The 27,066-nt window shown below is 45.1% G+C and overlaps 1 protein-coding gene across 1 annotated transcript in view; it reads left to right on the top strand.

Moving 5' to 3' along the window:
* The window catches only part of NAV3 (neuron navigator 3), a 367,296-nt gene that overhangs the window by 120,640 nt on the left and 219,590 nt on the right, over positions 1-27,066 (top strand). Inside the window, exons 4-5 of the mRNA XM_054399920.1 lie at positions 23,236-23,308; positions 26,462-26,639. Of these exons, the coding sequence (XP_054255895.1) occupies positions 23,236-23,308; positions 26,462-26,639 (251 nt within the window). The remainder of the gene's footprint in view (positions 1-23,235; positions 23,309-26,461; positions 26,640-27,066) is intronic.

Here is a 27,066-nt window from a genome sequence, read left to right as displayed (position 1 = left end):
AGCTGTGCCATTTCTCCTGAGCTTTTCTATGAGGATGTTATGGCAGACAGTATCAAAAGCTTTACTGAAGTCAAGATATATGACACCCACTGCTCTGCCCTCATCTACCCACTTGATCATAACTTCATAGAAGGCTATCAGATTAGTTAGACAGGATCTCCCCTTGGGAAATCCATGTTGGCTATTCCTGTAAAATGAAGACTAAACATAAAGAAGAATCAGCCACTTCCATATGTTCTCTCCTGCATATAGTTTCCCAAGGACTTTAAGTTTCAGGTGGAGGACATAAGTTTAGATCTACAGAAATCTCTGGGCTGTGTTTTAGAGGTTGTTAACAACATGTATTTTTATCCTTTTTCTTCTGATGAGCTTAATGTTCCATAAATATTTTTCAGGGCAAGATGCAAAATATATCTAACTAAAAACAAACAAACTAACAAACAAACAAAAAACCCCAAACATATCAGAATGATGATAAAATCCAAGGCCTGAAGGACAAGAAATTGCTAGTGTCTCTCCTCCACATGCTGTAGCATTCTAACTTCTGGTGTAGCCAAGAGGGAGCACTCAGAAAGCTGCTTTTTTGGATGAGTTAAATGAAGTTCCTATGTCCAAAACAGTGGTGGAGGAGAGAACAGAAATGCTTTCAAATGTTTAATTAAGCTCAGTAAACGAGCACTCTGTTGTAGACTCTCTTTTGACCTGCTGAAAATAAACTCCTCTATTTTGAAGATAAAGTCACAGGATTACAGGATCACAGGATCACAGGATCACAGGATATTAGGGGATGGAAGGGACCCAAGGAGATCATCGAGTCCAACCCCCCTGCCAGAGCAGGACCATAGAATCTATCACAGATCACTCAGGAATGCATCCAGATGGGCCTTGAAAGTCTCCAGAGGAGACTCCACAACCTCTCTGGGCAGCCTGTTCCAGTGCTCTGTGACCCTCACAGTGAAGAAGTTCCCCCTTGTGCTGAGGTGGAACCTCCTGTGCTGCAGCTTACATCCATTGCTCCTTGTTCTATCACAGGAAGCAAGTGAGCAGAGCCTGTCCCCTCCCTCCTGACCCCCAGCCCTCAAATATTTATAAATATTGATTAAATCCCCTCTCTGTCTTCTCTTTGCCAGACTGAAAAGCAGCCCCAGGTCCCTCAGCCTCTCCTCACCAGGCAGTGCTCCAGTCCCCTAATCATCCTCACAGCCCTCTGCTGGACCCTCTCCAGCAGGTCCCTGTCCCTCCTAAACTGGGGAGCCCAAAACTGAATGCAGTACTCGAGATGAGGTCTCACCAGGGCAGAGTAGAAGGGAGGAGAACCTCCCTGGATCTGCTGGACACACTCCTCTTAATACACCCCAGGATCCCCTTGGCCTACTTGGCCCCCAGGGCACATTGCTGTCCTATACAGAACTTGTTATCCACCAGCACTCCCAGGTCCTTCTCCACAGGGCTGCGCTCCAGCAGATCACCTCCCAACCTGTGCTGCTGCAGTTTATTATTCCTCCCCAGTCCTCTATTTTAAAGATCAACTCCTCTGTTTTAAAGGAGCATGCTTTTGCAGCTTTCCTTCCCAATTTTCAGAGGTTACCAAGTTCCATAAATATTTTGATGTTGGTACCTTGCTGACTCCAAAGTGTTGCATAGCTGAAAAGTGAGAGAGAGGCTCGCAGAAGCGACGCACTGCTTTCAGAAGCATCCTATTTAAACAGTGTCCCTTTGACCACTGCCTTGGAAAAGGTCCTTCCAGGGTAGTATTTATCCTCAATTTTGTGTTCTTAGTGCATGTGTAGGGCCCTTTCATGGTGGCAGTCACCACAGGCCTGTGAGGATGAGACCACTGAAGTTGGGAGTGACTTTGAGACTCTGGAAGAGAGCTTTTGCCTAAGTCTTCTCTTTTGATCATAGAATCATAGAATGGTCTGGGCCAGAAGGGACCTCCAAAGGTCATCCAGTCCAACCTCCCTGCACTCAGCAAGGACATCCCCAACTAGATCAGGCTGCCCAGAGCCCTGTCGAGCCTCACCTTGCATATCAACAGGGAAGGAGTCTCAACCACCTCCCTGGCAACGTCTTCCAGTGTTCCACCACCCTCATAGGAAAGAACTTGTTCCTAACATCCAACCTAAAACTGCTCTGCTCTACTTTGAAGCCATTGTCCCTCATCCTGTCCCTCTATAGCACATACCCAGAGCTGTCTCTGACTATAGCTCATACCCAGAGCTGTCCCTGATTATAGCTCATATGCAGAGCTGTCCCTGACTATAGCTCATACCCAGAGCTGTCCCTGACTATAGCACATGCCCAGAGCTGTCCCTGACTATAGCTCATACCCAGAGCTGTCTTTGACTATAGCTCATACCCAGAGCTGTCTCTGACTATAGCTCATACCCAGAGCTGTCTTTGACTATAGCTCATACCCAGAGCTGTCTCTGACTATAGCTCATACCCAGAGCTGTCCCTGACTATAGCTCATACTCAGAGCTGTCCCTGACTATAGCTCATACCCAGAGCTGTCTTTGACTATAGCTCATACCCTGAGCTGTCCCTGACTATAGCTCATACCCAGAGCTGTCTCTGACTATAGCTCATACCCAGAGCTGTCTCTGACTGTAGCTCATACCCAGAGCTGTCCCTGATTATAGCTCATACCCAGAGCTGTCTCTGACTGTAGCTCATACCCAGAGCTGTCATTGACTATAGCTCATACCCAGAGCTGTCTCTGACTATAGCTCATACCCAGAGCTGTCCCTGATTATAGCTCATACCCAGAGCTGTCTCTGACTGTAGCTCATACCCAGAGCTGTCCCTGACTATAGCTCATACCCAGAGCTGTCCCTGACTATAGCTCATACCCAGAGCTGTCCCTGATTATAGCTCATACCCAGAGCTGTCCCTGATTATAGCTCATACCCAGAGCTGTCTCTGACTGTAGCTCATACCCAGAGCTGTCCCTGACTATAGCTCATACCCAGAGCTGTCTCTGACTATAGCTCATACCCAGAGCTGTCCCTGATTATAGCTCATACCCAGAGCTGTCCCTGACTACAGCAAATACCCAGAGCTGTCTCTGACTATAGCTCATACCCAGAGCTGTCCATGACTATAGCTCATACCCAGAGCTGTCTCTGATTATAGCTCATACCCAGAGCTGTCTTTGACTATAGCTCATACCCAGAGCTGTCTCTGACTATAGCTCATACCCAGAGCTGTCATTGACTATAGCTCATACCCAGAGCTGTCCCTGATTATAGCTCATACCCAGAGCTGTCCCTGACTATAGCTCATACCCAGAGCTGTCCCTGACTATAGCTCATACCCAGAGCTGTCTCTGACTATAGCTCATACCCAGAGCTGTCTCTGACTATAGCTCATACCCAGAGCTGTCCCTGACTATAGCTCATACCCAGAGCTGTCCCTGACTATAGCACATACCCAGAGCTGTCCCTGACTATAGCTCATACCCAGAGCTGTCTCTGACTATAGCTCATACCCAGAGCTGTCATTGACTATAGCTCATACCCAGAGCTGTCTCTGACTATAGCTCATACCCAGAGCTGTCCCTGATTATAGCTCATACCCAGAGCTGTCCCTGACTATAGCTCATACCCAGAGCTGTCCCTGATTATAGCTCATACCCAGAGCTGTCCCTGACTATAGCTCATACCCAGAGCTGTCTCTGACTATAGCACATACCCAGAGCTGTCCCTGATTATAGCTCATACCCAGAGCTGTCCCTGACTATAGCTCATACCCAGAGCTGTCCCTGACTATAGCTCATACCCAGAGCTGTCCCTGACTATAGCTCATACCCAGAGCTGTCTCTGACTATAGCTCATACCCAGAGCTGTCCCTGATTATAGCACATACCCAGAGCTGTCCCTGACTGTAGCTCATACCCAGAGCTGTCCCTGACTATAGCTCATACCCAGAGCTGTCCCTGACTATAGCTCATACCCAGAGCTGTCCCTGACTATAGCTCATACCCAGAGCTGTCCCTGACTATAGCACATACCCAGAGCTGTCCCTGACTATAGCTCATAGCCAGAGCTGTCCCTGACTATAGCTCATACCCAGAGCTGTCTCTGACTATAGCTCATACCCAGAGCTGTCCTGATATAGCTCATACCCAGAGCTGTCCCTGACTATAGCTCATACCCAGAGCTGTCCCTGACTATAGCTCATACCCAGAGCTGTCCCTGACTATAGCTCATACCCAGAGCTGTCTCTGACTATAGCACATACCCAGAGCTGTCCCTGACTATAGCTCATACCCAGAGCTGTCTCTGACTATAGCACATACCCAGAGCTGTCCCTGATTATAGCTCATACCCAGAGCTATCCCTGACTATAGCTCATACCCAGAGCTGTCCCTAACTATAGCTCATACCCAGAGCTATCCCTGATTATAGCTCATACCCTGAGCTATCCCTGACTATAGCTCATACCCAGAGCTGTCTCTGAATATAGCTCATACCCAGAGCTGTCTCTGACTATAGCACATACCCAGAGCTGTCCCTGAGTATAGCTCATACCCAGAGCTGTCCCTGACTATAGCTCATACCCAGAGCTGTCCCTGACTATAGCTCATACCCAGAGCTGTCCCTGACTATAGCTCATACCCAGAGCTGTCTTGACTATAGCACATACCCAGAGCTGTCCCTGACTATAGCTCATACCCAGAGCTGTCTCTGACTATAGCTCATACCCAGAGCTGTCCCTGACTATAGCTCATACCCAGAGCTGTCTCTGACTATAGCTCATACCCAGAGCTGTCGATGACTATAGCTCATACCCAGAGCTGTCTCTGACTATAGCTCATACCCAGAGCTGTCTCTGACTATAGCTCATACCCAGAGCTGTCTCTGACTATAGCTCATACCCAGAGCTGTCCCTGACTATAGCTCATACCCAGAGCTGTCTTTGACTATAGCTCATACCCAGAGCTGTCCCTGATTATAGCTCATACCCAGAGCTGTCTCTGACTATAGCTCATACCCAGAGCTGTCCCTGACTATAGCACATACCCAGAGCTGTCCCTGACTATAGCTCATACCCAGAGCTGTCCCTGACTATAGCTCATACCCAGAGCTGTCTCTGACTATAGCACATACCCAGAGCTGTCCCTGACTATAGCTCATACCCAGAGCTGTCTTTGACTATAGCTCATACCCAGAGCTGTCTCTGACTATAGCTCATACCCAGAGCTGTCCTTGACTATAGCTCATACCCAGAGCTGTCCCTGACTATAGCTCATACCCAGAGCTGTCTTTGACTATAGCTCATACCCAGAGCTGTCTCTGACTATAGCACATACCCAGAGCTGTCTTTGACTATAGCTCATACCCAGAGCTGTCTCTGACTATAGCTCATACCCAGAGCTGTCATTGACTATAGCTCATACCCAGAGCTGTCTCTGACTATAGCTCATACCCAGAGCTGTCTTTAACTATAGCTCATACCCAGAGCTGTCCCTGACTATAGCTCATACCCAGAGCTGTCTTTGACTATAGCTCATACCCAGAGCTGTCTTTGACTATAGCTCATACCCAGAGCTGTCTTTGACTATAGCTCATACCCAGAGCTGTCATTGACTATAGCTCATACCCAGAGCTGTCTTTGACTATAGCTCATACCCAGAGCTGTCTTTGACTATAGCTCATACCCAGAGCTGTCTTTGACTATAGCTCATACCCAGAGCTGTCTTTGACTATAGCTCATACCCAGAGCTGTCTCTGACTATAGCTCATACCCAGAGCTGTCCCTGACTATAGCTCATACCCAGAGCTGTCTTTGACTATAGCTCATACCCAGAGCTGTCTTTGACTATAGCTCATACCCAGAGCTGTCATTGACTATAGCTCATACCCAGAGCTGTCTTTGACTATAGCTCATACCCAGAGCTGTCTTTGACTATAGCTCATACCCAGAGCTGTCTTTGACTATAGCTCATACCCAGAGCTGTCCCTGACTATAGCTCATACCCAGAGCTGTCTTTGACTATAGCTCATACCCAGAGCTGTCCCTGACTATAGCTCATACCCAGAGCTGTCTTTGACTATAGCTCATACCCAGAGCTGTCTCTGACTATAGCTCATACCCTGAGCTGTCCATGACTATAGCTCATACCCAGAGCTGTCTCTGACTATAGCTCATACCCAGAGCTGTCCCTGACTATAGCTCATACCCTGAGCTGTCCATGACTATAGCTCATACCCAGAGCTGTCTCTGACTATAGCTCATACCCAGAGCTGTCCCTGACTATAGCACATACCCAGAGCTGTCTTTGACTATAGCTCATACCCAGAGCTGTCTTTGACTATAGCTCATACCCAGAGCTGTCATTGACTATAGCTCATACCCAGAGCTGTCTTTGACTATAGCTCATACCCAGAGCTGTCTTTGACTATAGCTCATACCCAGAGCTGTCCCTGACTATAGCTCATACCCAGAGCTGTCTTTGACTATAGCTCATACCCAGAGCTGTCCCTGACTATAGCTCATACCCAGAGCTGTCTTTGACTATAGCTCATACCCAGAGCTGTCTCTGACTATAGCTCATACCCAGAGCTGTCTTTGACTATAGCTCATACCCAGAGCTGTCTCTGACTATAGCTCATACCCAGAGCTATCCCTGACTATAGCTCCTACCCAGAGCTGTCTCTGACTATAGCACATACCCAGAGCTGTCCCTGACTATAGCTCATACCCTGAGCTGTCTTTGACTATAGCTCATACCCAGAGCTGTCTTTGACTATAGCTCATACCCAGAGCTGTCATTGACTATAGCTCATACCCAGAGCTGTCTTTGACTATAGCTCATACCCAGAGCTGTCTTTGACTATAGCTCATACCCAGAGCTGTCTCTGACTATAGCTCATACCCAGAGCTGTCCCTGACTATAGCACATACCCAGAGCTGTCTTTGACTATAGCTCATACCCAGAGCTGTCTTTGACTATAGCTCATACCCAGAGCTGTCATTGACTATAGCTCATACCCAGAGCTGTCTTTGACTATAGCTCATACCCAGAGCTGTCTTTGACTATAGCTCATACCCAGAGCTGTCCCTGACTATAGCTCATACCCAGAGCTGTCTTTGACTATAGCTCATACCCAGAGCTGTCCCTGACTATAGCTCATACCCAGAGCTGTCTTTGACTATAGCTCATACCCAGAGCTGTCTCTGACTATAGCTCATACCCAGAGCTGTCTTTGACTATAGCTCATACCCAGAGCTGTCTCTGACTATAGCTCATACCCAGAGCTGTCCCTGACTATAGCTCATACCCAGAGCTGTCTCTGACTATAGCTCATACCCAGAGCTGTCCCTGACTATAGCACATACCCAGAGCTGTCTTTGACTATAGCTCATACCCAGAGCTGTCTTTGACTATAGCTCATACCCAGAGCTGTCTTTGACTATAGCTCATACCCAGAGCTGTCTCTGACTATAGCTCATACCCAGAGCTGTCATTGACTATAGCTCATACCCAGAGCTGTCCCTGACTATAGCTCATACCCAGAGCTGTCATTGACTATAGCTCATACCCAGAGCTGTCTCTGACTATAGCTCATACCCAGAGCTGTCATTGACTATAGCTCATACCCAGAGCTGTCTCTGACTATAGCTCATACCCAGAGCTGTCATTGACTATAGCTCATACCCAGAGCTGTCTCTGACTATAGCTCATACCCAGAGCTGTCCCTGACTATAGCTCATACCCAGAGCTGTCATTGACTATAGCTCATACCCAGAGCTGTCTCTGACTATAGCTCATACCCAGAGCTGTCCCTGACTATAGCTCATACCCAGAGCTGTCCCTGACTATAGCTCATACCCAGAGCTGTCCCTGACTATAGCTCATACCCAGAGCTGTCCATGACTATAGCTCATACCCAGAGCTGTCCCTGATTATAGCTCATACCCAGAGCTGTCTCTGACTATAGCTCATACCCAGAGCTGTCTCTGACTATAGCTCATACCCAGAGCTGTCATTGACTATAGCTCATACCCAGAGCTGTCCCTGACTATAGCTCATACCCAGAGCTGTCTTTGACTATAGCTCATACCCAGAGCTGTCTCTGACTATAGCTCATACCCAGAGCTGTCCCTGACTATAGCTCATACCCAGAGCTGTCCATGACTATAGCTCATACCCAGAGCTGTCCCTGACTATAGCTCATACCCAGAGCTGTCTTTGACTATAGCACATACCCAGAGCTGTCTTTGACTATAGCTCATACCCAGAGCTGTCCGAGACTACTGCTCATACCCAGAGCTGTCCCAGACTACTGCTCATACCCAGAACTGTCCCAGGCTATAGCACATACCCAAAGCTGTCCCTGCCAATAGCACATACCCAGAGCTGTCCATTTCCCACTGTAGCATTTTCTTAAAACAGCCCAGCTTGCACCCTGACCTCAGCAGTGACCTCATACATTCTTTTACCAGCAGGTCAGTATATATGTCTGTGGAATTCTCCAAGTATTTGAGAAGTTAATTTGTTTTCCCTTTTCTGGGTGTACTGTTCCTATTTCGTGTTTGGAGTGCACGTTGGAATAATTTGATGTTCCTGTTCCTCAATCTCTGTTGGGAAAGGAAGTGGGAGGTATTTAATTTTTATATAACACCATCATCCTTTCCTCAGAAAACAAACAAACAAACAAAAAAACCCAACCCAACCAAGCCTAATAATTAAATAACACCAGCATCATTTCCTATTTTTTTTTTTTTTGCCTGGGAGGCTTTCTACATACCAGTAGTTATTATTCTCTAAGGTAAAATTCTCCCCAAATGCTTCCAGTAAATCAGTTTTTCATTTAGAATCATAGAATTGTTAGGGTTGGAAGAGACCTCAAGGATCAGCCAGTTCCAACCTCCCCTGCCATGGGCAGGGACACCTCACACTACAGCAGGTGGCTCGCAGCCACATCCAGCCTGGCCTTCAAAACTTCCAGGGATGAGGCTTCCACCACCCCCTCAGCAACCTCTTCCAGTGCCTCACCACCGTCATGGGGAAGAATTTCTTCCTAACATCCAATCTGAATCTCCCCATTTCTAGTTTTGCTCCATTCCCCCCAGTCCCATCATTACCTGGCACCCTAATAAACTCCCTCCCCAGCTTTCTTTTGCATGCATGGTGTCTTGTTGCAAAGTCAATACTTAGTCTGGAATAATTTGATTTTTTTTTTGGACTGCTGTTGCATTTTTTATTATTAAATGCTCTTTAAAGTGATGAGTAGTTCCTTCAGGGAAGAAATAAAATACAAACCTAACACGTGTACAGATGAGTGCAGTCTGCTTCACACCCTGAAATGTATGATGAATTCCATACAGTGATGGAATGCCTTGCATCTGGGCCAGGGAGAAGGCCACGTGCAACAGGAAGCCAGCAGAACACACTTAGTGTCTCCCAGCAGGACTCCTAACACCTGTTTCATCCTGGTGGGTTTTCAAATCTCCACCACCCATGGAAACTTCAGATTGACTTCCAGTACGCCCCTGTGAAGAGAGCCTGAGAGCCCTGGGGCTGTTTAGTCTGGAGAAGAGAAGGCTGAGAGGGGATCTGATCAATGTCTCTCAAGAGCTGAGGGGTGGGTGTCAAGGGGAGGGGGCCAGGCTCTTTTGGGTGGTGCACAGTGATAAGCCAAGAAACAATGGAGACAAACTTGAACAGAGAAGATTTCAGCTCAACATGAGTGAGGGTGACAGAGCCCTGGAACAGGCTGCCCAGGGGGGTTGTGGAGTCTCCTTCTCTGGAGACTTTCCAAACCCACCTGGATGCATTCCTGTGCAGACTACCCTAAGTGATCCTGCTCTGGCAGGGGGGTTGGACCTGATGATCTCTTGAGGTCCCTTCCAACCTCTGATATATTGTGATACAAAAAAAAAAAAAAAAATGCTGTTGCAATAAGCTGTCACGTTAGGGGCTCATCACATTATCACAGTGTCACAGTAGATGAGAGCTGGTATATCACTTGGTTGAAATGGAGAAAGTCCTTGAGTTAGAATCATAGAGTCATAGAATCAGTCAGGGTTGGAAGGGACCACAAGGATCATCCAGTTCCAACCCCTGCCATGGCCAGGGACACCTCACTCTACAGCAGGTTGATCACAGCCACATCCAACCTGACCTTAAACACCTCCAGGGATGGGGCCTCAACCACCTCCCTGGACAACCCATTCCAGGCTCTCACCACTCTCATGGGGAAGAACTTCTTCCTCACGTCCAGCCTGAATCTCCTGACTTCCAGCTTTGTTCCATTCCCCCCAATCCTGTCGCTACCTGAGATCCCACAAAGTCCCTCCCCGCTTTCTTGTAGCCCCCTTCAGGTACTGGAAGGCCACAAGAAGGTCACCTGGGAGCCTTCTCTTCTCCAGACTGAACAACCCCAACTCTCTCAGTCTGTCTCCATAGCAGAGGTGCTCCAGCCCTCTGATCATCCTGGTGGCCCTTCTCTGGACACCTTCCAGCATGTCCATATCCCTTTTGTAATAAGGGCTCCAGGACTGGACATGGAGTTTTTTGATCATAGAATCATAGAATGGTTTGGATTGGAAGGGACCTCCAAAGGTCATCCAGTCCAACCCCTCTGCAGTGAGCATGGACATCCTCCATTCGATCAGGTTGGCCAGAGACCTGTCGAGCCTAACCTTGAATATCTCCAGGGATGGGGCCTCAACTACCTGCCTGAGAAACCTGTTCCAGTGTTCCTCTACCCTCATGGGAAAGAGTTTTCTCCTAAAGTCCAATCTCAATCTGCTCTGCTCTAGTTTGAAGCCATCGTCCCTCATCCTGTCCCTGCAGCCCTTTGCAAACAGTCTCTCTGCAGCCTTCCTGTAGCCCCTTCAGGTACTGCCAGGCTGCTCTTAGGTCTGCCTGGAGCCTCCTCTTTTCCAGGCTGAACTCCCCCATTTCCCTCTGCCTGCTGTTTGGTTTTTGGTGAAGGAAGATTGGGGCTGTGCCTATAAAACCAAAGCTCCACCTGCTGGGATTATTAAGCCTGGCTTGGTAAACATTTGTCACGGCTTGAGCTGAGTCTGCTGCTGAGTGTCTGATACCACACTGCCATCGTGCCAGCTTTAGCATGGAAGTGCTGGCTGGAGCAAAGCATGATGGAGCTTGGAGTTTGGGCTGTAGCACAAGGTGCTTCCTGTTCCAGGTTTTTGCTGGCTTTCTTCCAGTTTCCAGTGTTGAGTGTGGGTCTCCACCGCTTGGCTGGCTGCTGGCTTGGATGCAGCCCTTAGCAGCTGGCTGCCCAGTTTGCTGATTGTCTGTTGCTGGCTTGGTTTGTTTGCTGGTTCACACAGCATTGTGCATTGTATCATTTCCTTAAACTCCCCTTATCTCAGCCCACAGGGCTTTGGGGTTCTTATCTCTCTTTCTGAGACAGCTCATGATTCTGAGATAGTCTTGTTCGAGCAGGCTGTGTTAAACCAGGACAAGACTCTTAGTGATAAAACAGAGGATAAAAGCATATGGCAGCAGGGAACTGCAAGCATTTTCTCTCTGTATCCCTACCTTGAAACTTTGTTAGCCTTTTGCTTTAAGGAGAGGCAAAACAGGAACACAAAACTAGCAAAACCAGCTGGGAAGCAAACCCAGAAGGAGCAAAGTTACAAGGCAAGCTGAAAACCAGGGTGTTTCCCACACCACAACTGAGCTGTCAACAAGTCACAATGTCTGCAATGGAGGAGTCAATTAAGAACAGAAAGTGAAATAAACTCACCCTCAGCCTCTGAGAACAGCTTTGCATGTAGCAGATTATGCATTTAGCCAACAAAACCAGGCCAAAAAAAATGTTGTGTGTGTGAGAGAGATTTAAATAGGTGCCTATAAAGAGTGCACATGACAAATTCCCACACTGTTCTCTGTTAGGTAAGAGAAAAATCAGAGTTTAGGCTGTGGTCATCCTGAAATATTTTCCATTTTCTTTCAGAGCTTTCTATATAACAACTTGGGCAGATTCATTCTCTCACCAGCTCCCACATGTGCTGGAACAATCCTCATTATCGATACAGGATGGGGGATGAGGCGATAGTGGTGGACTTGGGGGTGCTGGTGGATGAGAAGCTGGACAGGAGCAGGCAGGGTGAGCTTGCAGCACAGAAGGCAAATCACAGCCTGGGCTGCATCCAAAGCAGCATTGCCAGCAGAGCCAGAGAGGTGATTCTGCCACTTTGCTCTGCTCTGCTGAGACCTCACCTGGGGCACTGTGTGCAGCTCTGGAGCCCTCAGTATAGGAAGGACATGGAGCTGATGGAGCAGGTCCAGAGAGGGCCACGAAAATGATCAGGGGGTTGGAGCAGCTCTGCTATGAGGACAGGCTGAGGGAGCTGGGGGTGTTCAGCCTGGAGAAGAGGAGGCTCCAGGGAGACCTAAGAGCAGCCTGCCAGGACCTGAAGGGGGCTACAGGAAGGCTGCAGAGAGACTGTTTGGAAGGGTCTGCAGGGACAGGATGAGGGACAATGGCTTCAAACTAGAGCAGAGCAGATTGAGATTGGATGTGAGGAACAAGTTCTTTCCTATGAGGGTGGTGGAACACTGGCACAGGTTTCCCAGGGAGGTGGTTGAGGCTCCTTCCCTGGAGATATTGAAGGTGAGGCTGGAGGAGGCCCTGGGCAGCCTGATCTAGTTGGGGATGTCCCTGCTGAGTGCAGGGGGTCAGACTGGATGAGCTTTGGAAGTCTCTTCCTGCCTGGACCATTCTATGATTTTATTCTGTGTGCACCAAACATGCAACATGCTTTTATTCACACATGAAGGTGGCTTGGTTGCTTGCCTGAATCTCTCTTTTTAGAGCCTGCAATCTCGCACCTTTCCTACTGCTAAATAAACTGCCAGCTCTCAAAAGCCAGGGTCTTCTTCCATGCTTGGCTCACACAGAGACATAGCACCTGCTGTTCCTTTTTTCACAGAGTCAGAGAATGTTAGGGGCTGGAAGGGACCTCCAAAGCTCATCCAGTCCAACCCCCTGCCAGAGCAGGAGCACCTAGAGCAGATCACACAGGAACACAGCCAGGCAGCTCTTGAATATCTCCAGGGAGTGAGACTCCACAACCCTCCTGGACAGCCTCTTCCAGTGTTCTGTCACCCTCACAGGGAAATAATTCTTCCTTATGTTCACATGGAACTTCCTGTGCCTCAAATTCCACCCATTGCCACTTGTGCTGTCATTGGGCATCACCCAGCAGAGCCTTAAAATAATTTTGCTGATTTTATTCAGAAGTGTATTGTGAATGTTTAGAGTCCCAGATGCTACCTGTATGTTTGATTGATTTGGATTCTACTATTTCTAGAGAACTTGAATGAGAATGAGCTGTATAACAACAATAAATTATTTTCTAATTCTGCATTCATGGAAACCCATTGGCCTTCATAATTTATTTATTTTTGGTTTGTTTTTTTTTTAGTGAGGAATATCTATGGGAAAAAAAGAGTCAAATACAGGTCACCCAACTCAGGTTAAGACTCTGGGGAAATTCAGGAAGAAAATTAGCTGCTAAAGTGTATTTCAAATACAGTTCCTGTGATAGAGAATATCACAGACCCATTATACTAATCTCAAAGGGCTGCTATTTAATATCACTATTGAAAAGCAAAAAGGAGAAACCACTTAAGAGTTCTTTATGAGGTTTCTGTGCTCTGGAAGGTGAGACTGTGTGTGAGTCTTTGGCTTTCTGTTGCAGACTCTTTCCATGAATGTCCCTCTCAGCTGTCAGCAAGATGAGAAAACTTCTACAGAGCAACTTCTTTGCCAGTTTTGACTTGGGGCTTTGGGTCATGAATCAGGGTGTGAAACACGCACAAGACTGTGGGAGATAGCATGAAATGAAGTGCTGACAGAAATTACTGTTTTACTTTTGCTGCCAAGCCATCAATATTTTAGGAACATATGCACACACACACACACATATATATATATGTTATGCATGTATGTAACATATACACATCAAAGGGTCACAGGATGTTAGGGGTTGGAAGGGACCTCTGGAGATCATTGAGTCCAACCCCCCTGCCAGAGCAGGACCATAGGATCCAGCACAGGTCACACAGGAATGCATCCAGATGAGGCTTGAAAGTCTCCAGACAAGGAGACTCCACAACCTCTCTGTGCAGCCTGTTCCAGTGCTCTGGGACCCTCCCAGTGAAGAAGTTCCTCCTCATGTTGAGGTGGAACCTCCTGTGCTGGAGTTTCTATCCATTGCCCCTTGTCCTATCCCAGGGTGCAAGTGAGCAGAGCCTGTCCCCTCCCTCTTGACATTCAGATATTTATTAAATCCCCTCTCAGTCTTCTCCTCTGCAGACTAAACACCCCCAGGGCTCTCAGCCTCTCCTCACCAGGCAGTGCTTCAGTCCCTTCACCATCCTCATAGCCCTCCCTTGGACACTCTCCAGCAGATCCCTGTCCCTCTTGAACTGGGGAGCCCAGAACTGGATGCTTTATTCCAGGTGAGGGAGGTCTCACCAAGGCAGAGTAGAGGAGGAGGAGGAGAACCTCCCTTGACCTGCTGGACACACTCCTCTTAATGCACCCCAGGATCCCATTGCGCTCTTGGCCCCCAGGGCACATTGCTGTCCCATGCAGAACTTGTTATCCACCAGCACTCCCAGCTCCTTCTCAACAGGACTACTCTCCAGCAGATCAGCTCCCAAGCTGCACTGGAGCAGTTTATTCTTCTTTTCCAGATGAAGGGAATATATATCTATAACATACACATATATCTATGTATCTATATCTATGTCTATATCTATATCTATATATCTATTTCTATCTATCTATCTTACTATTTATCTATCTATTTATCTATCTTTCTATCTATTTATCTATCTATTTATCTATCTTTCTATCTATTTATCTATCTTTCCATGTATCTATCTTTTTATCTATCTATTTATCTATTAATTTATCTATCTTTCTATCTATCTATCTATCTATCTATCCATCTTTCTATTTATTTATCCATCTTCCTATCTTTCTATTTATCTATCTATCTATCTCTCTATCTATTTATCTTTCTGTTTACCTTTCTATCTCTCTCTCTCTCTGTCTATCTATTTGTAATAAAAAGGTGTCACATCTCTAAAGGTGTCCTATTCTCCAGGTAGAAAAATAACAACCAATTGCTGTGTGACTGTGTGTTCTTGCAAACTATACTGTCAAAAATTCCTCAGGAGAGAGTTCATCAAACCAAGATAGCTTTTCAGAACTTCTTATAAACTCAGGACATCATCTTCTAGTCATCATTGCTTGTCCTTCTGAGCATCCCACAATTAGATTTATGTTTGCAAGTGAGGAAAGCTTTGCCTGTCAGACAAAAGAGATGAAAGCTAATCTTTGCAACAGCAAAAAAAAAGAAAAAAAAAAAAACAACCCTGAAATAAATAATGAAATATATTCTATATGTTGAATCACTGGTGAGTACTGGCCCACAAATGACATTCTCCCTGAATGTCTACTAGCTGCTGAATGTTTAAGGCCTGCTGTTTGCCTACATGAAAGTCTCCCAGCCTGGTGTAATGATTTATTCCTGTCAGTACATTACAAATAGCTTCCAGTCAAAAGCAGCTTGCCCACAACTGCGTTGCAGATTGGCCACGTCTCTTCTTTGTCTGCCATGTCAGGAATTAAGAGGATCAGAGCTGTCATCTCCCTGCTCATTTATGCATCATTGTTTGGACTGTAAACCCTTTAAATGTGGCTGTAGAGATACATTGGGGCTCTCCAGCATTGACTCTGTAAGTGTTTCAGATGCTTGTGTCATAAAGCTCTGTGTATGAACGAGGTTAAAAGGATTTCATTTAGGAAAGAAGCTTAATTCATTGTAAGCATAACTCAGCAGGCTTAATCTAGAAAGCATCAAATGATGGAATCTGGCTAATGATATCCACCAATTACAATGTCTAAATTATTATCCTCTTAGCTGAGTTTATTTCCAGCCAGGATGCTGGAGCTACATGTCAGAATTTGGCATATCACAGTATCACAGAAAGTTAGAGGTTGGAAGGGACCTCCAGAGATCATCCAGACCAACCCCCCTGACAAAGCAGGATCACCCAAGCACGAGTCTGCACAGGAATGCATCCAGGTGGGGTTTGAAAGCCTCCAGAGAAGGAGACTCCACAACCCCTCTGGGCAGCCTGTTCCAGGGCTTTGTCAGCCTCACTGTAAAGAAGTTTCTCCTCATGTTGAGCTGAAATCTTCTATGTTCAAGTTTGTCTCCATTGTTCCTTGGCTTATCACTGTGCACCACCCAAAAGAGCCTGGCCCCCTTCCCTTGACACCCACCCCTCACACATTGAGAGACATTGATCAGATCCCCTCTCAGCCTTCTCTTCTCCAGACTAAACAGCCCCAGGGCTCTCAGTCTCTCTTCACAGGGGAGATGCTCAAGTCCCCTAAGCATCCTCCTGGCTCTCCCTTGGACTCTCTCCAGCAGGTCTCTGTCTCTCTTGACCTGGGGAGCCCCAAACTGGACACAGGATTGCAGCTGTGGTCTGAGCAGGGTATAGCAGAGGGGGAGAAGAACCTCCCTGGCCCTGATGGACACACTTTTTTTGCTGTACCCCAGGATCCCATTGGCTCTCTTGGCCACAAGAGCACATTGCTGTCCCATGCAGAACTTGCTGTCCACCATCACTCCAAGGTCTTTCTCTGTGGAGCTGCTTTCCAGCAGGGCAGCCTCTAACCTGTCCTGGTGCCTGTTGTTATTCCTCCCCAGATGCAGGACCCTGCACTTGTCCTTATTGAACTTCATGGGGTGCAGGCAAACCTCATGAAGTGCAATAACATCTAACCTGTGGAAGTAAATTTACAGACAGGAGTCACTTTCTGTGTCTCAGTATGCAAGATTTATGGTCAGTCTGTGTGTTCTGAGTTCTTTAATGAACTGCCTTCTGCTGTGGCACTTTGCAATTCTGAGAATACTTTGTGAACTAATGAGGAACACCAGCTTTGTTATAAACTTGCTTTTTGCAGGCAAAATTCACTACAAATTTATGGGCATATAGATCAGGAAAAAAAGTATTGCCTGGCCTTTATGTTAAGTGCTACACTGCAAAATCTTCAGCCCTTGATATATAAGCAGGTAGAGTTCTAGATAAGCAGAGTTTACTCTAACATATATAATAACACCACCACCACTAACTACTTAAACCTGGGCTTCAGGGATCCATACCACTCTTGAGTGAAACAATATTGAGGAGCAGAAGCTGCTTGAAATCTCTTAGAACTTTGGTAATTGTAAACTTGCTGTTATCTGTTAGTAAGTTTGAATAAAAAGTGTTTGAGGTTCCTACAATCATGGAATGATGGAATCATAGAATCATAGAATCAGAGAATCAGATAATCAGTCAGGGTTGGAAGGGACCACGAGGATCATCCAGTTCCAACTCCCCTGCCATGGGCAGGGACACCTCACACTACAGCAGGCTGGCCAGAGCCTCATCCAGCCTGGCCTTAAACACCTCCAGGGATGGAGCCTCAACCACCTCCCTGGACAACCCATTCCAGGCTCTCACCACTCTCATGGTGAAGAACTTCTTCCTTGCATGCAGTCTGAATCTCCCCACTTCCAGCTTTGTTCCATTTCCCCTAGTCCTAGAGTGTGAGTTCAAAGAACAACTGTGGTTTGCCAGGACAAGAAGTAATTAGAGCAAAGTTTAGAGGCTCAAAATGAGACAACTTTAAGGTTAATGTTTTCTAGACTGGAGAGGAAAGAAAGTGAAAATAACCTAGGAATATATTAATGCACTTCTTGTGGAATTTCCTAACAGCTACTGAGAACTGTAGAGTAACTGCAGCTATTATGAGAAAACTGACTCTGAGAGTCATATTCTGACATTTTGAGTGCATTATGTGGCCGAGGGTTGCCACACCAAACTTGCTCAATTCACAAGTCAAAACAAGACTTTATTATGAGGCAAACAGTGCCAACACAGTCTATTGTCTGAAAGTTGGCCACTGCTATTACTTCATACACCACCACCACCAAGAAGGATGGCTTTGGACCTAGGGCTTCTGTTGCAGTTCTCTTGGTGAACTGGGAAGGCAAACAGAATGCACTTTGTAGTTCTGCAGTATATTGAGTCATTGGCATTAATGGCCACAATTTTTTCTTCTCTTAGAGTTGAAGAGATGTGGCTTCAAAGATACATGCTGGAAAAGCAGACATGTGAAATAACCAAGGGCCATTTCTACAGGGTACTTTTCCTCTTTAATGTGGGCCAAGTTTTACGTGTGAGGCTGACTATGCAGTAAATATTCAGCACTGCAGATAGGTATTGACATGTTTTCACAGCACATTACAGCTTACATGCTTCTCTGATAAATTAGGTTTGGTTTAGAGCTCTGGTCTCCTGAATTACTGAGGAGGGACAGATGCCCATTGTGAAAAACATCTTGGTTACTCTGAGAGGCCTGCTAGGAAATCCTGTTCCAGTTATTTTTGATGCTATTGACATCAGTCTGATTTTTCTCTTGTTGTTTTCTTGGTTGGTTGGGGTTTGGTTGGGTTTGGGGTTTTTTTTGTTTGGTTGAGGGTTTTTTGTTTGGGGTTTGTTGTTTGGTTGGGGTTTTTTGTTTAGTTGGGGTTTTTTTGTTTGGCTGGGTTTTTTTTGGTTGGAGGTTTTTTGTTTGGTTGGGTTTTTTGTTTGGTTGGGGATTTTTTGTTTGGTTGGGGGTTTTTGTTGGGTTGGCGTTTTGTTGTTTGGGGTTTTTTGTTTAGTTGTTTTTTTTGGTTGGTTGGGGTTTTTGGGTTGGTTGGGGGCTTTTTGTTTGGGTTTGTTGTTTGGGGGCTTTTGTTTGGGTTTCTTGTTTGGTTGGGATTTTTTGTTTAGTTGGAGGTTTTTTGTTTGGTTGGGGTTTTTTGTTTGGTTGGGGTTTTTAGCTTGGTTGGGTTGGGGTTTTTTTGTTTAGTTGGGGTTTTTTTGGTTGGTTGGGGGTTTATTGTTTGGTTGGTTTTTTTTGTTTTGTTTTGTTTTGTTGAGGTTTTTAGCTTGGTTGTTTTTTTTGTTTTGTTGGGGTTTTTAACATGGTTGGGTTTTTGTCATTTTGTTGGGGGGGGGTTTTGGTGTGGGGGTTTTTTTGGTGTTGTTATTATTTTGGGGTTTTGTTTTGTTTTGGTGTTGCTACTGTATTCTTTTGTGGTTTATCTGCTTTCAGTTCTCAGATGTAGAGCACATTTTCCTGTTTTATTGTTCTTCAAGTAGCTGATTCTGCATCATAGTCGAATTGAAAGCTCAAGGAGATACTCTGCTATACAGCAAACAAATCTTCATGCCTTTTCCATTCTTCCAGTCAGGAAAATTTCCATTCAGATTGTTTTCTTATGTAGTTGACACTGTTTAAAGGTTCAGTAGAATTGTTCTCATCAGCTGCATTCCTTTCACAACTGCTGCAGTGGTGTCGTTGGAGGTCAAGGCTGAGTCAGCCCAGCCCTGGCCTTGCCACTGCCATCAGGAGCAGCACCATCTGCCTGTCCCTCCTTCCCACCTCCTCTTTCTTCTCCCAAGCTATGCCTTACTCATGCTTGGATGTGCCCTACCCTCTGCTGACTCCTGTGCTCATGAGAGTGAGGGTAAGCCAGAGTGACTAAAATCCCTTCACCTCTTTTGCTGGGTGAGTTTTCCATGTGGAGCCAGTTCCTGATACATGCTTGGAGAAGTGCTGGAAGCTCAGCAGAGGTGACAGCGGCAGGGCTCTGCATCCTGAGTGGAAGAGGAGGTGAGGAAGAAGCAGAACTTTCTATTTTAGGTGCAGCCAACTTGCAGCTGACTTAGCTGGGTCACATCTCTACACTTTGTAAAATTGCCTAGTCAGTTTGGCTGGTTTTCATGGTGTGAAACAGTGAAGAAAGTGATACTCAGTGCTTAAGTTTCTACAGGTAGAGCAGCCTCATTCATTTTAGGAAGGTTACTGCAAATTCACTGCTGTGCAAGTCTGGGGACAGGTTCCAAAAGGAATGATGAGAGCTTTATGGGAAACCCCAACTTTGGAGTAACTCTGGTTCATACAAACTGCAGAGTCTGGGTTTGGTTTTCTAATTGACTCAGAACATTTATCATGCCCTGTAAGTGGTGGCAAGTCTTTGAGAAGAAGTGTTTGAAAAGTCTTTCCCAAAGTTGTCTTCACTAATTATTTGGAGTTTATTGCTTAAAAAGTGCATGTCTCAAAGCTTTGCAGGTGCTCAGAGATGTCTAAGTGCTACCTGTGGATCAAGAGAGTCTACATGAGCTCTTCATGTATGTTTCTAGGGTCAGTAGCAAAAAGTGGATTTCTATTTCTTTTAGCTAATATCAACAGCAAAAAAAATATTTCTATTTCTTTTAGCTAATATCAATAGCAAAAAAGTGGATTTCTATTTCTTTTAGCTAATATCAATAGCAAAAAAAGTGTATTTCTCTTTCTTTTAGCTAATATCAATAGCAAAAAAGTGTACTTCTATTTCTTTTACCTAGTAACAATAGCAAAAGGTGTATTTCTATTTCTCTTAGCTAGTATCAATAGCAAAAAAGTGTATTTCTGTTTCTTTTAGCTAATATCAACAGCAAAAATTGTATTTCCATTTTTTAGTTAATATCAACAGCAAAAACTCTATTTCTATTTCTTTTAGCTAATAGCAACAGCAAAACTTGCATTTCCATTTTTTTAGCTAATATCAATAGCAAAATGTGTATTTCTATTTCTTTTAGCTAATAGAAATAGCAAAAATTGTAGTCCCACTTTTTTTATCTACTAACAATAGCAAAAAAGTGTATTTCCACTTTTTTAGCCAATAGCAATAGCAAAAAGTTTATTTCCATGTTCTTTAGCTAATATCAATAGCAAAAAAAGTGTATTCCCATTTTGTTTTAGCTCATATCAACAGCAAAAATTGTATTTCTATTTCTTTTAGCTACTAGCAAGAGCAAAAAGTGTGTTTCTATCTCTTTTAGCTAATATCAATAGCAAAAACTGTATTTCTCTTTTCTTTTACCTAACATCACTGTCTGAGATTAATGGCAGAGCTACAGTCCTAGAGGACAATACCAAAGGGCCCTCCTCCTAGGCAGGACAAGATACTGCCAAGGATCAAACAGCTTTTATTCAAAGAAAAAAAAAATAAATTAGTCTTCTTGTTTTGATGGTTGAAAACTTTGTAGACATTCCAATAAAATTAATTGGGTTAGTTGATTAGATGATGTTAGGTGATAAGTTGGACTTGATGATCTCAAAAGGTCTTTTCCAGCCTGGTTAATTCTGTGACCTTCATGGACTTGTTCTACCACAGGATTATGTTTTCATTGTTGAGTATTCCTTTTTGTTTGATTGTTTTTTTGTGTTCTCCAATGAAAATAGCCATTTAAAGTACCTGGGGGTTAATCTGGGGTTAATTTTGTGGTCCTAATGGCCCTGAAAATATCCACCATCTCCCCCCAAAAAATGTATTTTTACATCAGGTCTGTTGAAGGCATTTGACGTAGGATGCTTCTTCATAAATCATTTTTCTGTTTTGATAGCAGCAGCTTCCTGTGCAAATCTGTGAGTTAAAAGGTTTTTCATGGATAGCTGCATATTGGCTTTGTTGGTTTTTGGGAGGGCTGAGAGAAACAGCTGAGGATGGTGGCTCAAGAGAACCTTTTGGAACATTCTGGCTCCCTAATCTATTGAAATAGACACATAAAAGAAGTCATATTAATTGGAATCAGGGAATTGTTAGGGTTGGAAGGGACCTCAAGGATCAGCCAGTTCCAACCCCCCTGCCAGATTTAAAACCATCACAACACCTCACACTACAGCAGGTTGCTCACAGCCACATCCAGCCTGGCTGCAAAAACCTCCAGGGATGAGGCTTCCACCACCTCCCTCAGCAACCTCTTCCAGGTCTCACCAGCCTCATGGGGAAGAACTTCTTCCTAACATCCAATCTGAATCTACCCATTTCTAGTTTTGCTCCATTCCCCCCAGTCTTGTCACCACCTGACACCCTCAAAAGTCCCTCCCCAGCTTTCTTGTAGCCCCCTTCAGATACTGCAAGGCCACAAGAAGGTCTCCTGGGAGCCTTCTCTTCTCCAGACTGAACAGCCCCAACTCTCTCAGTCTGTCCTCATAGCAGAGCAGCTCCAGCCCTCTGCTCATCCTGGTGGCCCTTCTCTGGACACCTTCCAGCACCTCCAGATCCTTCTTGTAATAGAGGCTCCAGAACTGGACACAGTGCTCTGGGTAGGGTCTCAGCAGAGTGGAGCAGAGGGGGAGAATCCCCTCCCTGGCCCTGCTGGCCACACTTCTCTTGCTGCAGCCCAGGCTCTGCTTGGCTCTCTGGGCTGCAAGTGCTCACTGCTGGCTCCTGTTGAGCTTCTCATCCCCAGCACCCCCAAGGCCTTTTCTTCAGGGCTGCTCTCCAGCCAGACCCTGCCCAGCCTATATCAGTGCTTGGGATTGCCCCAACCCAGCTTCAGGACCTTGCACTTGGTCTTGCTGAACCTCATGAGGTTGTCATGGGCCCAGCTCTGCAGCCTGTCCAGGATGGATCCCTTCCCCCAGCCTGTCAGCTGTGCTTAGGGGCTGATTTCTTGGTTTGGAGGCAGAAGCTGCATGCTTTTATTGATCTATATTTAGGCTACATCTTCTTCTCTTATCTAAAGCTCCCTGTGGTATCTGCAGGTCACTTCTAAAGCACCAACAGAAGTGAGCAATGTGTCCTTCACTCTTATAGGAAGTATGGACATTAAATTAGTTCAAATTGTTTAGAATAAGCTTCCAAGGGAAAAAGCAGAGAATAAACCACTGCTGTTACATCATTTTCACAGAAGTCTGCACCATCCCAAGGAAATAACTTTGCTAACACATTTGCTGGAGGCTTTGGGGGAGGTTTTTAGTTTAACTCAGTCACCTCAGTGTCTAATCCTCTGTGGATGTTTTCAGTGCTGCTTGTTTGTAGCAGATGAAATGCAGTTTTATATTAAGTAGGTGGACTGCTGATTTGCCAGCATGCCATTCTGGATCAGGCATTCATGAATTGTTTTTAAGCACCAAAGTGGACAATGGAAGCTTTATATCAATTCCCCAATTAGCAGTAATCATTCTTGTGAAACTTTGCTAAAGAGCTGCAGTATGCAATGAATGTAAAGTATTCATTCCTGAGCTGTTTGGGTTTTTTCTTTCTTTCTTTTCTTTCTTTTTTTTTTCTTTTCTTTTCCCCTTGCATTTCTACATTTTGTCAAATAGCCTTATGCTGCTTCTCTTCATATTGCAGATTGAGAATGTTGATGTCTGCCTGAGCTTCCTGGCAGCCAGAGGCGTAAATGTCCAAGGGCTTTCTGCAGAAGGTAAGAGAAACAAATCATCAGAACAAATAATGAGATTGTTTGGGGTTTGTTTTAATTGCCTTAACACAAATTATTTTCACCTAAATACCAAACTTCAGCTGTCTTGAAGACCATGCAAATATAGAAGAGTGATAGAAAATGACAGAGAGAGAAGTTTAGATTTCCTTTGAATTCCCCCTTGAAATGGAACAAAGCCTGAGACAATGTTTTAAAATAAGATTTTTTTTTTCCAATACTGTTAATCTTTTCATGTTGTATCTGGAACAGGCTGCCCAGGGTAGGTTGTGGAGTCTCCCTCTCTGGAGATATCCAAAACCCACCTGGATGTGTTCCTGTGTGACCTATTCTGGGTGATCCTGCTCTGGCAGGGGGGTTGGACTGGATGAGCTTTCCAGGTCCCTTCTAGCCCCTAACATTCTGTGGTTCTGTGACCTTGACAACATTTGATAGGGACAGGATTTCCCAAGTGTATTTTTAAACTCATTCACATATGGGATATAAAACAACAACAACAAAAATGAATATGAGAGTCCTGCTCAGTTAAGTGAACCAAGGAGGATTATTCATTTAAGCAACTTTATTATTAACAGCAATGCTGTTTGGAAGTTATTGGGTTTGATGTCATCTATTAAGTGAAAAAGTAAATGGTCTTGCTGCTATATTATAGCCTCTTTTTTGCTGTATTATTCACTCCAAGTGACTGCCTAAGGCAGGATTCAATTAAGTAGATAATTATATTAAATCAAAACCATTAAACCACCACTTGTCTTAATTATTGCATAATATTTGCCTTATTAATGGAAAGTTAAGTCAGGTGGATACTTTAGCTGGGAAATCAATACAATAGGTAGAGGAATTTGTCCTGTAAGCAGTTAAGCAGTACTGCAAGGTGCTGTGTACTGACTCCCAAGGCAATGGGTAGCAACAAGACTGAACTTCACGTTTTTATTTTCCTTGTAGTACAGCTAAAAGCTTAGAAGTAAAAAAAAAAGACAAACAAACATTTTTTTCAGAGATGGTAAAAAAAAAATACAATGAGTGGGATTTAACAAAGTTTTTTTTTTTTTTTTTTCCCCTGAGCATTAAGTGATGCAAACTCCTAAGAATAAAGAAACTGGCGTGACATGCAGCAAGTATTTTAGATCAGCTTAAAGATGCAGAGTTTTGTCTTTTTGTGGGGGAAATTTTGAAGATGATTTTATAAAAATAAATTCTCTAACTTGCTTGATAAGGATCTGCCTTGCCTGATAAAGATCTGCCTTGCTTGATAAGGATCTCCCTTGAAACCCACAAGACTGCAAAGGTCACTGCTTCTCAAAAGGCTTTCTAAATCTGAGCAGCTGCTTCTGTGTATCTCTGATGGTGATGTGGTGAATCAAAGTTGCTGCAGCATCTTCACAGGCAAGATGAGTAAGCAGGGATGCTTAGACAAAGTTGACACTTTGCCAAATATCATAGAATCATAGAATCAGTCAGGGTTGGAAGGGACCACGAGGATCATCCAGTTCCAATCCCCCTGCCATGGGCAGGGACACCTCACACTACAGCAGGCTGGCCAGAGCCTCATCCAGCCTGGCCTTAAACACCTCCAGGAATGGAGCCTCAACCACCTCCCTGGGCAACCCATTCCAGGCTCTCACCACTCTCATGGGGAAGAACTTCTTCCTCATGTCCAGTCTGAATCTCCCCACTTCCAGCTCTGTTCCATTCTCCCTAGTCCTGTCACTACCTGAGATCCTAGGAAGTCCCTCCCCAGCTTTCTTGTAGCCCTCTTCAGATACTGCAAGGCCACAAGAAGGTCTCCTGGGAGCCTTCTCTTCTCCAGACTGAACAGCCCCAACTCTCTCAGTCTGTCTCCAGAGCAGAGCAGCTCCAGCCCTCTGCTCATCCTCATGGCCCTTCTCTGGACACCTTCCAACACCTCCAGACCCCTCCTGTAATAGAGACTCCAGAACTGGACGCAGTACTCCACGTGGGGTCTCACCAGAGTGGATTGTCCAAGGTTGTGGTTTGCCTTCAGAGTGAAGTGAAAGCATAAGGGCTGAGGTGTTTGCTGGTTTCTTAGTGTCTGTGCTGGCATTTCTCTTAATCCCACTGAGGTAAAATTAGGATGGGTTAGAGGATGTGCATCCGAGGAGGTACCGTTCATCAATTCTCTTTTCAGCACTACCTGAGGAAGGCTGTGCAGCACATGAGGCTCAGCATTTACATTTGCAGGGAAGGGAGAGAGATCACAAGACATAAAGGCCTAATGAAAACCTTTCACAAGAAGTTCAGTGCCATAAAAAAACCCAAAAAATATTAATTATGAGGTCCTGAACAGATTTAAGTGCTGCAGATCATTTCATTGAAACCTCCGGAGGCTTCCCTTTTGGCATGGGCATCATCTATGAGCAAAGAATAATATTCTCCTTTTAAAGCCTTCATCTCAGGGTGGGGAAAGAAAAAGAAATGAATGGGAGATATGAGGATGAGCAGGTCAAGGGAGGTGATTCTCCCCCTCTGCTCCACTCTGCTGAGACCCCACCTGGAGCTCTGTGTCCAGTTCTGGAGCCTCTGTTACAGGAAGGATCTGGAGGTGCTGGAAGGTGTCCAGAGAAGGGCCATGAGGATGAGCAGAGGGCTGGAGCTGCTCTGCTATGAGGAGAAACTGAAAAAGTTGGGGCTGTTCAGTCTGGAGAAGAGAAGGCTCCCAGGAGACCTTCTTGTGGCCTTGCAGTATCTGAAGGGGGCTACAAGAAAGCTGGGGAAGGACTTTTGAGGGTGTCAGGGAGTGATAGGACTGGGGGGAATGGAGCAAAACTAGAAATGGGGAGATTCAGATTGGATGTTAGGAAGAAATTCTTCCCCATGAGGGTGATGACACTGTGGAAGAGGTTTCCAGGGAGGTGGTGGAAGCCTCATCCCTGGAGGTTTTTGCAGCCAGGCTGGATGTGGCTGTGAGCAACCTGCTGTAGTGTGAGGTGTCCCTGCCCATGGCAGGGGGGTTGGAACTGGATGATCCTTGAGATCCCTTCCAACCCTGAGAATTCTCTGATTCTATGAAGTGTGTACAGAGATATTTTAGTATAAAACTGAAGTCTAAAACCCCGGTGTTTTCACTTCTTTTTCTTGTTAAGCTTTTTTTTTTTTTTTTTTTTCTCTTTAAAACAGAAATAAGGAATGGAAATCTGAAAGCCATTTTAGGGCTGTTTTTCAGTTTGTCTCGGTACAAACAGCAGCAACATCATCAGCAACAGTACTACCAGTCTCTGGTGGAGCTACAACAGCAAGTCCCTTCACCTCCAGCAGAAATTAGCCAGTCCAAAACACACCAAGATATGCAGTCAAGGTAGGTTAAAAAAGGTGAATTTTCCCAGGTGCAAAACCTTTGTTGTCTGTTCAAAAAAAGCAATTTAAAGAAAAAAAAAAATAGGTTGTTTGCAAAAGACTTTTTGGGTTGCTTTGGTTTGGTTTGATGCTATTTTAACAATGGATATAGGAAAACAGTGTCTGAAGTGTTTGTTTGGTGTTAAACTTGTGTATCTTGGGAGTAAATTCAGACTGAGAGCAAAGAATGTTCCAAATTAAATTTTGTTTAAAATTGTAATTAATATTAAGGCATTCCCCCCCCCCCCCCCCCCCCCCACAGTTTCTTATTTATTTATTATTTGACTGTCTTTTGTACAGTAAGGGCCAGCATACTACGGTTATTTCCACATCTTTCCAAATGAACAACTTCAAATAATTATCAAAATACACAGGGGAAAAGGCATAAT

This window comes from Indicator indicator, chromosome 3, assembly GCF_027791375.1.
Source record: "Indicator indicator isolate 239-I01 chromosome 3, UM_Iind_1.1, whole genome shotgun sequence".
NCBI classification, from domain to species: domain Eukaryota; kingdom Metazoa; phylum Chordata; class Aves; order Piciformes; family Indicatoridae; genus Indicator; species Indicator indicator.
The sequence above is the reverse complement of the archived record's forward strand: the minus strand, read 5'-3'. Positions and strand labels throughout refer to the sequence as shown.